This window comes from Scophthalmus maximus, chromosome 13, assembly GCF_022379125.1.
Source record: "Scophthalmus maximus strain ysfricsl-2021 chromosome 13, ASM2237912v1, whole genome shotgun sequence".
In the NCBI taxonomy this organism is placed as follows: Eukaryota; Metazoa; Chordata; class Actinopteri; order Pleuronectiformes; family Scophthalmidae; genus Scophthalmus; species Scophthalmus maximus.
In genome coordinates this window covers 11,650,701-11,662,849 of record NC_061527.1, presented here as the reverse complement: position 1 = coordinate 11,662,849, position 12,149 = coordinate 11,650,701, and the positions used below count along the sequence as shown (strand labels likewise).

At 41.1% G+C, this 12,149-nt stretch overlaps 1 protein-coding gene across 1 annotated transcript; it reads left to right on the top strand.

Moving 5' to 3' along the window:
* The first annotated feature begins 982 nt into the window (after positions 1-982).
* On the top strand, positions 983-11,031 carry LOC118318328 (cystathionine gamma-lyase). Its single transcript, XM_035647858.2, has 12 exons — positions 983-1,235; positions 3,112-3,193; positions 3,612-3,707; positions 3,821-3,930; positions 4,172-4,306; positions 4,437-4,494; positions 5,506-5,583; positions 6,004-6,156; positions 6,738-6,859; positions 7,325-7,377; positions 7,654-7,792; positions 9,950-11,031. Exons 1-12 carry the CDS (start codon positions 1,050-1,052, stop codon positions 9,965-9,967), a joined length of 1,230 nt encoding a protein of 409 aa, XP_035503751.1. The 5' UTR covers positions 983-1,049; the 3' UTR covers positions 9,968-11,031.
* The last annotated feature ends 1,118 nt before the right edge of the window (positions 11,032-12,149 follow it).

Sequence of the window (12,149 nt, the reverse complement as noted above, 5' to 3'; positions counted from 1 at the left end):
TACCCAAATTCCCAACCCAAATCAGCCAACATATAACGACATCGGCTCCCAATCTATCTATCTATCTATCTATCTATCTATCTATCTATTTTCCCTCTTATTCTAGTTAAGTACATAATGATTGCAGGCAGTTGTAGGAATCAAATATGTGCGGCAGATTACATTAAGGCATCAACCTGGTCAGGTTTAGCTACAGTACAGATATGGTTATCCAGAGCGGCCTTCCAGTGTCATCACCGACTCATTACTGAGCACTTCTCCCCCTACAGCCCAAGAATGGAAACAACAGCCCGATTCTCTGAGGTGTGCCAACCACAAGCAACAGAAAATGCAAAAAATGGAATGTAACGTTTCACAAGTATATTGGTGACAGATGGGAAATCGTGGGGAGAATGGGAGTGTTATGTTTGCTTCCTGGCTAGAATAACCCCCTCGAGGGCCCCTGGGTTAACTAAAATAGTTATTGGTCCCCTGCTGACCTCCACTATGGTTACCACATGGCACAGTGTTTCATGATTTCCCCCGTGCAACCAAGAAAGCCAACCAGTGTAGAGCTGAAATGATCAGTCGATTTGATTGGTTGAAAATCAATAGGCAAAACTTACAGTTAAGTCTTTATTCATTTTTTTTAAATCAAAATGTCAAAACCTCACTGGCACCAGCCTCTCAAGTGTGAACATACGCTTGTTCCCCAGATTTCTACTACAGCAATAACAATAGCGAATCTCTCTCACAAACCCGGAGGAGTAAATCTGAAATGAAATGAGACAAAGGGCCTGACTCAAACAACAAGAGATGTTGCATCAGGGCAGCACAGAGTCATATTAACACGTGGTGCCACTATGTAAGCCACAAAGAGCGTTAACAACGTGCTGAGTCACGCGGGCTTTACGCCCCTGCTCCAACGCCAATCAGCGCCCTGCGTTTCTTGTTGATGGGCGCTGATTGGTCGCGGCGGGTCGGGCGCAGCTCTCTTAAATGGCTCCTCCGGCCGGCGCGCCGCGGTTCAGTGAAGTCATCCGCGGCGGGCGGCGGGTCGCGTTCCAGCCATGGACAGGAAGCACGAGCACGACGAGCCGGCCGACGCGTTCGCCGGCTTCCGCACGGCGTTTAAATCGTTCGCCACCGAGGCGATTCACGTCGGCCAGGAGCCGGAGCAGTGGAAGTCGATGGCCGTGGTGCCGCCGATCTCTCTGTCTACGACGTTCAAGCAGCATGGACCGGGAAACCACGCCGTGAGTAGCCCCCGACGACCCTTTATGAAATATCATTAAAAAAAAAACATGTGTTTAGTGTAGCAGTTGTTAATGTGTATGTAAAACTCGTTATTGTGGTTAGTATTTCTATCGTTACTTAATTATTTAAATAAATAAATAAATACATTTATATATTTATATTTCTTGTCACGTGATGCTTCTCCTCTTTTGTGCTGCCGTGTCCCATTTGAATGTCCTCTACGGGGCATCAACAAAGGAACATCCATCCTAATCGATCATATCCCCCATATCTCTATAATATCTTTATTTTGTCAATGATCCAAAATACACCGTTAACTATCTGATTCAGTCCGAGTAGAAGTCCCACAGTACCTTAGTAGTAAAAAGTAAAAAAATCCACAGAATGTGAACACTACTTGGCTTCTGATAAACAATGATCATATATATCATTATTAGATCATCAATCTAACAATGTGGTATCAGTAGTAAACTGTTGTAGCTGATCGATGTGCAGCTACTTTCAACTACTTTAAGTATATAAATACATTTATGTTCGGTGGTTCCCGACTAAAGATAAACCAGAGGGGGGAAACAAAGTTCTGTTACATACGTGTGTTTTTCAAAATGAAGGGAAACATAGTATAATGTGACCCATATGAGCTCCAATCGGTTGGGAAAAAGTTAAGGCGATGTTCTATACTTTGTTTGAGCGGGCCGAATATACTTTAGTGAATGTCGCATCTTGAACTAGAGAAATGTTCTGCCTATTTGAATTGCATAGACATGTTGGGAATAACTATGCTGGGCATGTACACACAAGTAGGTTAGATAATGGAGTATAGGCATTTATAGCTTTGTAATGATTACTTAAACGTTTCTCTAGTTGCATACAGGGTTGACTTGATCAACTGCCATTTATCTCTGTCAATGATTATTTTATAGGTTTACACATTACAAGTCTGGTAGTGCCATTGCAACGGCACCGTGAGAATGAGTAGCAGTCATTTTGTCTTAATTTGTCTTTAAATTTTCTCAAATGAATTGTCTGTGATTTTTCTGACATTAAAGCATTAATAGTTTAAATTGTCCAAACACGTCTTGTTTTAATGATTAGGTGTGCTGGATTGTGTGGAACAGATGAACCCGCACTTGTTTTTAATGTTGTTGTCACTCACTTTGTTCAAACTGGGAGTGTTCCTCTTCATGTTTCTCACATTACCGGCAAAAGCATTGTCATGTATTTAATGTACCACATTGGAGACAGCACATGCTCTCATTTTGTATTTGCTATGTTCATTTACTCAACCATTTAGACAACCTGGCCAAACCTCGCCCACTAATCTACCTCTTCCGTGGGAAAGAGGTAGATTAGTGGGCGAGGTTGTCTTTCCTCACCTTACACTGTTATTACGCGTAAGCTGTTTAACAGACATGCAGCAGACACAGTCTTTATGTCACATTAACTGGTTTGTTGTTGACCTTTAATACTGTTAATGGCAAGCCAAAGGAATTGTGATTTATGCAGAGATTTTAGGTATTTTAAAAATACACTTGTGTTGGGGGATCATGTCTATGGAAAGACTGCCTCCTGATGTCGTTTGAATGTAGCCCCCCTCAGCCAAGGTTGGAACACATGTGGGTCAGGAAGCAGCTTACTATTAGTCATAGAAATCTTTATTATGCAAAAATATGAATTGGGGAAACAACCTTACCACACATACAACACACACCACCTGCGAAGCTAAACACTTCTCTGTGGAGAAGACAAAGAATAATTACCTTCTGAACTTTATATACTGACCAACTGCCCCTCAACACCGGTTCCACTTGGCTACAGTATTCTTATAAATGTTTGTGTTTGTGACTGCAATCTTCTACTAATGTTTTCGTGTAGGGGTTTGAGTACAGTCGGAGTGGAAATCCTACGAGACAATGCCTGGAGAAGGCCGTGGCTGCTCTGGATGGAGCAAAGTACTGTAAGTTGGACTGTTTGTTAATCACAAATTAATTTGTATATATCAATAGATATATTGATGAGAATCAAATCGACATAAATGATGTGCTTTAACTAACAATCGATATTGCTCCAGGCGTATTTTCCGCAAAACTGGGCTTCGAGAACCCGACAAAATGGCTGAAGTGTTGTCTCTAGCCACACCACGGGTAAAAGAAATGAATTTCCATGTGTGGAACACTAAAGGGCAAAGTCCATGTATGAAATGGAAAAACGGACACAAAACTGTGTGCAAATGATGTGTTTACAACGCCTGGGCACAATTTTTTTTTTCCCGATAAATGTTTGATGCTTCGAAAAAAAAAGAAGAGATATTACAAACAGCAGCCAAGCATCTCGATATTGAGTGATAAGACGATGTGTTGACATTTTCCCCGCAGCCCTTGCTCTTGCTTCCGGGCTGGCGGCCACAGTGACCATCACTCACATGCTCAAAGCCGGTGATGGGATTGTCTGCATGGATGATGTATACGGAGGTGAGTCAGCTTTCTGAGGCTTGGGAGAGGTTGTTAGCCTTACAGCGAAACGCTGTTCTGAGTTGGTTAGGAGACCTAAGTTCTTGAAAGTTTGACTTTCATTTAATTTCCAGGAACAAATCGCTACTTCCAAAGAATTGCCACTGAACTTGGTCTGCAGGTGTCTTTCGCTGATTGTACAAAGCCAGAGCTGCTTAAGGCGGAGCTGAAGGCCAACACTAGGGTGAGTCAAAGAACTTTTTTACAAAGTTTGTTGTTTGCCTACAGCTGATTTTATGGATATCTTTACAATATTTTACACAAATAATGGGTCCTTAAAGAATCATTTGAGTGCAGTCTTACACATATGTTGTAAAACTTGGTGACTGTTATTGGTCTTCATGGTTAATGCACCAGCAGAGCTCTGTTCACCCTCCTGAGCACGACGCTGCAGAGAAGTGACCCCTCTCCTTGTTTGCCTCTAGCTGGTGTGGATTGAGACGCCCACCAACCCCACAATGAAGGTTGTTGACATCCAGGCCTGTTCTGACTTGATCCATGAGCACAACAAAGACATAGTGGTGGTGGTGGACAACACCTTCATGTCTGCCTACTTCCAGGTGAGGGTGCCGAATGTGCACTTTGTGATTCTGAGATAGCAGTTTAATCATTTCCTGCAATCCAGTTCCAGTTCATGTGGAAACAAACCGCTGAATGATTAACTGAGATGTTTGTCTTGTTCACTCGTAGCGCCCCTTGGCTTGTGGAGCTGATATTTGCATGTATTCAGCCACCAAATACATGAATGGTAGGTTGGTTACATTTTTCATCAATATTTTCAATCAAATTTGTTACAATTTGAACCAAAAAAGTCACTAGATTTTCAAAGATAAAATGATAGCTCATATTAGGCCCACTGGAAAAAAAGCAGGTGAGTGGACATGTGGGAGTCAGCTCCACATGAGTGAGAGAAGAGGAGTTTCTTTAGCCCAGACCTTTCACCAATAAGGACCTCATTGTAACTGTAGTATTGGTTTGGGCTTGTCTGTCTGTGTGACCATACCCAGTAAACCAGTGGAGGATCTTATCAAACTTGTTTTACAAGTTAATGTATCTACATTGTCCGCATGCAAATACATTTTGGGTCACCAAGGCCAGGTGTTTAGGTCAAAATTCACCGATTTTCATCACATGAAACCTTTCTATCAAAAATGAATTTCCAGATGACCTATCAACCACTAGACCATACATATGAAAACTATAGCCAATTCTAAGGTCATATTCCACATTTGAACTTTAATCGCCAAGGTCACAGTTCCAATTTTCGCGGAAATATATTTGAATGACCATAACTTGGGACGGTCCTCATTCAAGAGCCCCATGGGTTCACAGAATAAAACATGGAGCAAACTTGATAGTGGCGTCATGAAAAATTAGGCAATTTTCCACATAATGCCATATGCAGGTCACGTGAATGGGGGTGAAGTCTGCCATTATCGCTCCCACTATTTTCACCAAGCAAGTCTTTTTAATGGATAAACAGTAAATTATGGACAGTGAGATGACACTATAACATGCACTTTGTGCAACATACCCAATGTAATTTTAATTGTCTTGAAATCCAGCACCATTTTCCCAAAGTATCAAAACTTGACTTGTTGCATTTACTAGTTTTCATAACATTATGACTTTTTAATTCAAAAATATTTCAATTATATTCCCGAAAATTCTCCTCTTTTTTCCCCACACAAATGAAATGTGATCTGCTCCCACATCACACAGACTTCCTAATATCAACTTTCCCGTCATGATTGTGCAGGTCACAGTGACGTGGTGATGGGCCTGGTCTCAACGAACAGGGAAGATTTGAATGAGCGACTGAAGTTCCTGCAAAATGGTGAGTTTGTAAAAAATCAACAATTTTTATTTATTTTTTTGTCTTGTACACAACAAATTTTGGTTTAAAGCTTTTCATTAGGTGATGTTAGTGAAATGACGAGTCAACTGGCAGAACACTAGGCGCCACGTTGATTAATGGTTTGTCATTTATCGATCAAGAAATCTGCTGTTTGCTGGCTGCGCTGTCATGAGATGTACAGAATATATTATTGATGGACATAGAATATGTCTTCGAGGTAAACAGTAGAGACTAACGTACGTCCTGCTGTGCCACACTGCGACTGTGGTTGACTGGTTATTCCAACCTGACCTACATTCACTGGTTCAAGAACCAAAACAGGCTTGATGTTTTCCAGATCTGGGTTTTTTGAGAATTTGTTCGCGACTTCTGTGTTTTCTCACATGTGCTGCTGTTCAGCACTCGGTTGCGTCCCATCACCCTTTGACTGCTTCCTCGTCAACCGCGGATTGAAGACGCTACACCTGCGGATGGATCGGCACTTCAAGAATGCCATGGCCTCCGCTAAGTTTCTCGAGGCCGATCCCAGGGTGGAGCGCGTCATCTTCCCAGGTATTCATTTGTTATATCTCAAACACTGATCATAAGAGGTGAGACATAAGGGAGAATCCTGTGCAAGAGAACAACACCTGAAGTTTCTGTTTAGTTTGATGTTGTAGAGGACAATGTCACAAAACATGGAGCGAACTGAGGACACGCTTTCTGCTGTGCTCAATGTAGTTCATTTAAGTTCACGGTGCCTTAGAGGCCTGGCACAATGATTTACTTCAAGTTTTCATGAAACAGGATAACATATCCTCTTCTAACAGGAGTGTCATGCTTTTCCAGTGTTTCACTCACTTTACCTCTGTACAAAAAGTTGTCATTTTCTTTTAAACCTGGTTACAGTCACTGGTCAAATGAACCAGGGCTCATGAGCAAAAAGGTTCTTCTTCTCACTCTTCTGATCATACCAACAAAACCACATTGGAGTAAATGTTCCCTTTAACCCACTTTTAAAGAAAAAGTGCTACGACATTTATTTAAAAATAACAAAGTAAAGGAAATAACCGTGTCCACGAAAGGAGCCACCCCACTTGTCCACGCTTCGGGTGGTGATTACAGGATTTGTCTTCCTCTCTCTCTCGCCACAGGCCTGCCCTCTCACCCCCAGCATGAAGTGATGAAGAGACAGTGCACCGGGTGTCCGGGCATGATCACCTTCTACATCAAGGGGAAACTGGAGCACGCCACCGCCTTCCTCAGTAACCTCAAAGTAACTTGCAGTTGATATTTGTTTTGTCATGACTTTGAATGAACAAACACTTTATGTATTCATTTCCTGGGGGAGGCTTGAGACATTTTAATATTTTCAGTAAAAGAGGGGATGTTCTGATACTAATTTTAATATTTTATTCAATAGAAGGCACTGAGGATATAGCAACTTTATTTTAGTTTCTTGTTGATTCTGTGCAACTTTATTTAATCTAAACAGGCCTCAGTGTTGACTCGTGGGTTTCATGCTGTCACACAAACACCATATTATATTTTACTGTAAATGACAAACCTCCAGATCCTCGCCGTTGGTATTTTTGAAACCGACTCAAACCACAACATCACAGCATGAAGAAACACTCGCTGTAGATGGTTACTAAGCTTCTTCTTCTATTTTCCTCGTTGTGTACATTATTCATGTCCTGACCAATGTTTCCCTTCATGTTCTCTTATCTTCTCATCTCAGATGTTTGCAATAGCTGAGAGTCTTGGCGGTTATGAAAGTTTAGCTGAACATCCGTAAGTATCCCAAAATAAATTCCTGAGGTGCAGCGTTGATATTTTTTTTCATATTTAACTGAACACTAGAAAAGTTTGTCTGTTCTCTGTGCTGTGTTAACAAATATCACCACATGGGGGCAGCAGAGATCAAGAAGAAAATTAGACTCTTTCAAACAGGACTTTAATGAGGCACTTTTTTATTTATATTGTAAAGTCTCTGCTCTAATCTGTGTTAAAGCAACAGGAGGCTATTCTGTGTTGGGCTCATATGTTATGGGCTCTATCATAATTTAGGGCGATTATGACCCACGCATCAGTGCCAGAAAAAGAGAGGAATCTGCTGGGGATCAGTGACACACTGATCAGACTCTCTGTGGGCCTGGAGGATGAGGCTGACATCATTGAAGACCTGGAGCAGGCACTGGAGGCTGCTGTAAGTATCAAACACAGCACAAGTCTCAAAGCTACCAACCATCTAATTTTGAGTTTCCATCTATGTATGGTGGCTCATGTTAATAAAGCAAATAAAAAAAAACAGGTCAGACCTACAAGTTCACTTTGTAGATAATGAGTGTTCTCCAGCAAGGCACACTGTGTGTAGACATTGAAAATGTCCATAGTTAGGCTACAGTGATATTTCACCGCAGTTGTAAATGAGAATCCCATCATCTTGGTAGTGGATAATAATGATCATTATATTCAGTCAGCTCATTTCACACAGTGTAGTGTTTGTACTGTGACCTTCTGAGGACACAGGCAGGGTTTTCTCTGTAAATTGTCTGTAATTCAATGTGGCAGTTTCTTTGTTGTCAACACTGAATTTGAAAGTGGGCCAACAGACCAGCGGACAGAAATTTAATGCAATTTAATGCACCACGGTCTCTCCACTCCGCCACAGCTTAGTTTACACACCAAGCGGTCTGAATGCTGCGAAGAGGACCAGATGATACACGTGCGACTCACTAATGATTAATCAGAGGTTAAAGGAAACGCGTGGCCCTGTGTACTTTACAGTTTGCGAGGTTATAGCTAATCTCGGTGCTGCAGAGGATGTCACGTGAGACGAGACCTGCGTCTGTGGGCAGTATTTAAAAAACACTACAACAAATAAAGGTGCATTCCAATTTCAAGGGAATATGTTTTTAGGAATTTTTCAGAAAAACTAAAACATAAGATCAAATTATTTTGCATCCAAGAAACTTCTGAAACTTTTCCGTTCAAGCCACAGACTGTGTTTGACCTGTATGGTGCCAAATAAAGCACATTAGCCAAAGACAAATTATGCCTGGAGAAGATGTGGTTATTGTTTCTCGCGAACATTTAGGCAGAGCCAGGCCAGGAAGGGTTTCAGACCTGGATTGAGTTAAGTGTGCAGTGGTTTCATTTTGTGCACTTTGCATAGGGCTTTCCTGTATCCACCCATCCTCATAGACCCACCCTCTGTCCGCTGCGCAACCAGGGGTCTGTTTCCCTAAAGCACAAGTTGCTTAACTACATTAGCAACTCAAATACATTACATTCACTCGTTTGCGTTTTATCCAAAGCGATTTACGACTGAGGGACAAAACAAAAGCTGAAAAATATCGGGGTCAAAGCATCTTGCGAGCATTTGGATACTACGTGCATCAATTACCACATTGTTGGCAAGTAGGACTTAGGGATTCAAATCTATTAACTATTCGCTCCCAGAGAAGGTGCATCACTGATTGTGCCTCTGGAACCATGCAGTTGCAATTCAAGCGTTAAAAAGCCATAGTTCCAAATAATCTCTGCTCTGGCATTGCGGCTGAGGTTTTATCAAACAGAAAGAACTGTCATCAAATCTTTTTCTGCCCGGTGGAAGCTCTATGGGTGAGAGAAACTAATGAAACTGCTCACATGCAACAGCTCACCTGGACCTCAACCTGACCAGATTTTTGTTTTATCACATTAAAACCATATTAACTGATCTCTCGCGTGCTCCCATATATCGACTGCATTTGCCCTCAATAGTGTTTGGATATCCTAAAACCCTCTCTTCCACTTCGTGCAACCCTATCCGAATTTGTGGCCCGCACCTCCTCTCCGCAGGATTCAGATGCAATCTCTGAATCCCTCCCTCTCTAGCAAATGGAAATTAAATGGAGACAAATATCTCTAATTACTGTGTGTGTCTGTCCTGGGGAAAAGGCACTTCTGATGGGCTACCTGTTTAATAGGATGGGACGTCAGGTCAGATTGGGGCAGGCGGTTAACTTTCCGGTCGGGCGTCCTCATCCCGGAGTTTTGAGTCACAAACTTGGCTGTTGGTTAATCATTTGGAACATGTTGGTTAATCATTGGGAACCTCTGTGGGTGAATACCATTTATCATAATTTCTCTGCAGATCTTTGGTCTGTGGTGTCCAGTTTTCTCTGGGACGAGACATTTTTTTAATCTGATTTTGACTCACATCATGACCTTCAAACATTTTGGCTTTCTGTCTCAACTAATCAAGCAAAGAAAGGATTGTGCTTCTTACATGGCATGGCCACGTCAGTCTGCTGCTTCTTTGATGCAGACTGTGCAGAGTATTGATTTCACTTTTTCTTTTCCTGTTTTCTCTTATCAGCATCCAAAGAAGCAATGAAACGTCTTTGTGCTGTCCTCACTGAGGTTGAATGGGTGTGGTTGAAGACTGGAGGTACCTGACATCTTCGCATATCAACACATGGTACCTCAGTTCAGCGCACAAACAGCATCTATAAGGGAAAACGCTGTTCTTTTAAAAAAAACAAAACAAGTCATACTGTGTCTGAACAATTAACACAATTTGTAATAATAATAATCATTTTAACAGGTTTAATTTTATTGACCCTTTTGCTGGTTTTTGCTTATTTTTATGTCTGTATTGGTTATTTTTTTAATTTGGAATGCTTTAATGGGCTGACATATTATTCAGTTAAACTGATACCCTTGAGTTTATGGGTCAATGACAAATAAATCTTCCAAAAAGTTACTTTTCAAAGTCGTCTCAGAATGGATGGAATGCATATTTTTGCGCATTTGAACAAATCTCATTGGTAAAGTTACATTTTACATTGTTGTAATTTCTTTTTTGACTGTATTTTTAACTTCAATATTTGTAAAAAAATAAATAAATATATATATATATATATATATATATATATATATATATATATATATATATAGCTACCATTGATTCTAAGTTAAATCTTCGGTAAGTGTCCCTAAGTGTCTACAGTACCTGACACGTTGTTATTTTGTGGTCATGTTTGTAGTTATAACAACTTAAATCATTACATTCCAGTAGTCAGGTATGTATTATCTTTGGCATCCAACTTTACATTCAGCTCTTCATATCACAGGTACTGTATCAACCACTTATTCACACGACCTGTTGTTTATTGGTTTAAATGAATACTTTACCTGGTCGCACCATTATTATGATTACTTGTAAAGTATTTGGGCTGATGACAAACACTGAATCTCTCCCAGTTCAGGATTCACATGGTTTTTATCTGTGCAAATAAAATGTTTTACTCAGGCACACCAACCCCCACCCCCTGCTTTACCCCATGCTTTACCCCCAGCATTCACATATTGCATCGCTGCTCTTGTATAAACTTAATTTGGAACAAACAATGTCATTTATATAATCGACGGATCCATTAAAATTAGTTTGCAATATGAGTCTCTGCATCTCTCACTTCCGCTCAACCATCCCGCTGTACAAACACAAGTGGTGTAATTCTTGTTCAGTGTCAGTAACCGTAGTTGACACGCCACATTCAATTTCGTAGTGGGCTGCACACTGAGATTTTAAATGAGCTGGCTGCTGTCTTAATGACAACCCGTCGATGACGTTTCCATTAGTAGACTCTGTTGAAGACTTATTTATCATCTGCTAAAGGTTTTGGTTCACTGAAACTTTAATTTCTTGTTACCTTCAGGCATGTAATGGATTTTTATCTCTGAGACGCTTCTGCATCAGGAATTAGGGTTTTGTGTGTAAGGCGCACTAGCTCTCAAATCTCTGCCGTAGCAGATTCGGTTTGGTAAAGTGTTCATTCAGCAGTAGGAAACCTGGCATGTCCAGTTAGATTACATAGATTCAAGGGAAGTGGTGGGTTTAGGTGGAAACAGGACTGGGGGAGGTTCTTAAAGTAGAGATGCTCCTGAGGTGTTAGAAATTCAGCTCTCAACATTCCCATCCTTCACTCACTTGGTGGTATTTGTTATGTTTATAAGAACCTTTTGTATATAAGAAGATTTTTCACCCTATAAGAAAAGCAAGCAAAAGCAAACATTACATTTTAAAAGGGTAAAAATTAGGACATGGGATGATCAGTAAATCAAGACAAAAAGTACATCCATTTATTATCTGTACCACTTATCCTGCAAGGGTTACTGGGGGGCTGGAGCCAATCCCAGGAGACACTGAGCAAGTGCTGGGGTACAACCTGGACAGATCGCATGTCCTTCACAGCCAACAAACATAATGACTAGACAGCTATGGTAACTACTGCCCAACTGAATGTCCAAAATAAGGCTGTACATTATATGCTGTCCATAGCCAGTAGATGTCACAACAGACAACATTTATCTCTCAGACTCATTCCTTAAATGTGTCAAGTTGTGTGTGCTTTAGACTCATTAATCAACGTACCTGACTGGGCCCTGACGTTCAGTGAGACTACATTTCCATCTGCAAGCAGCGTGTTACACCACTGCTTTTAGTAGCTTTAAAAATAAAACAATGGCCCTGTGATAGGCTGGCGACCTGTCCAGGGCCTCTCGCCCAATGTTAG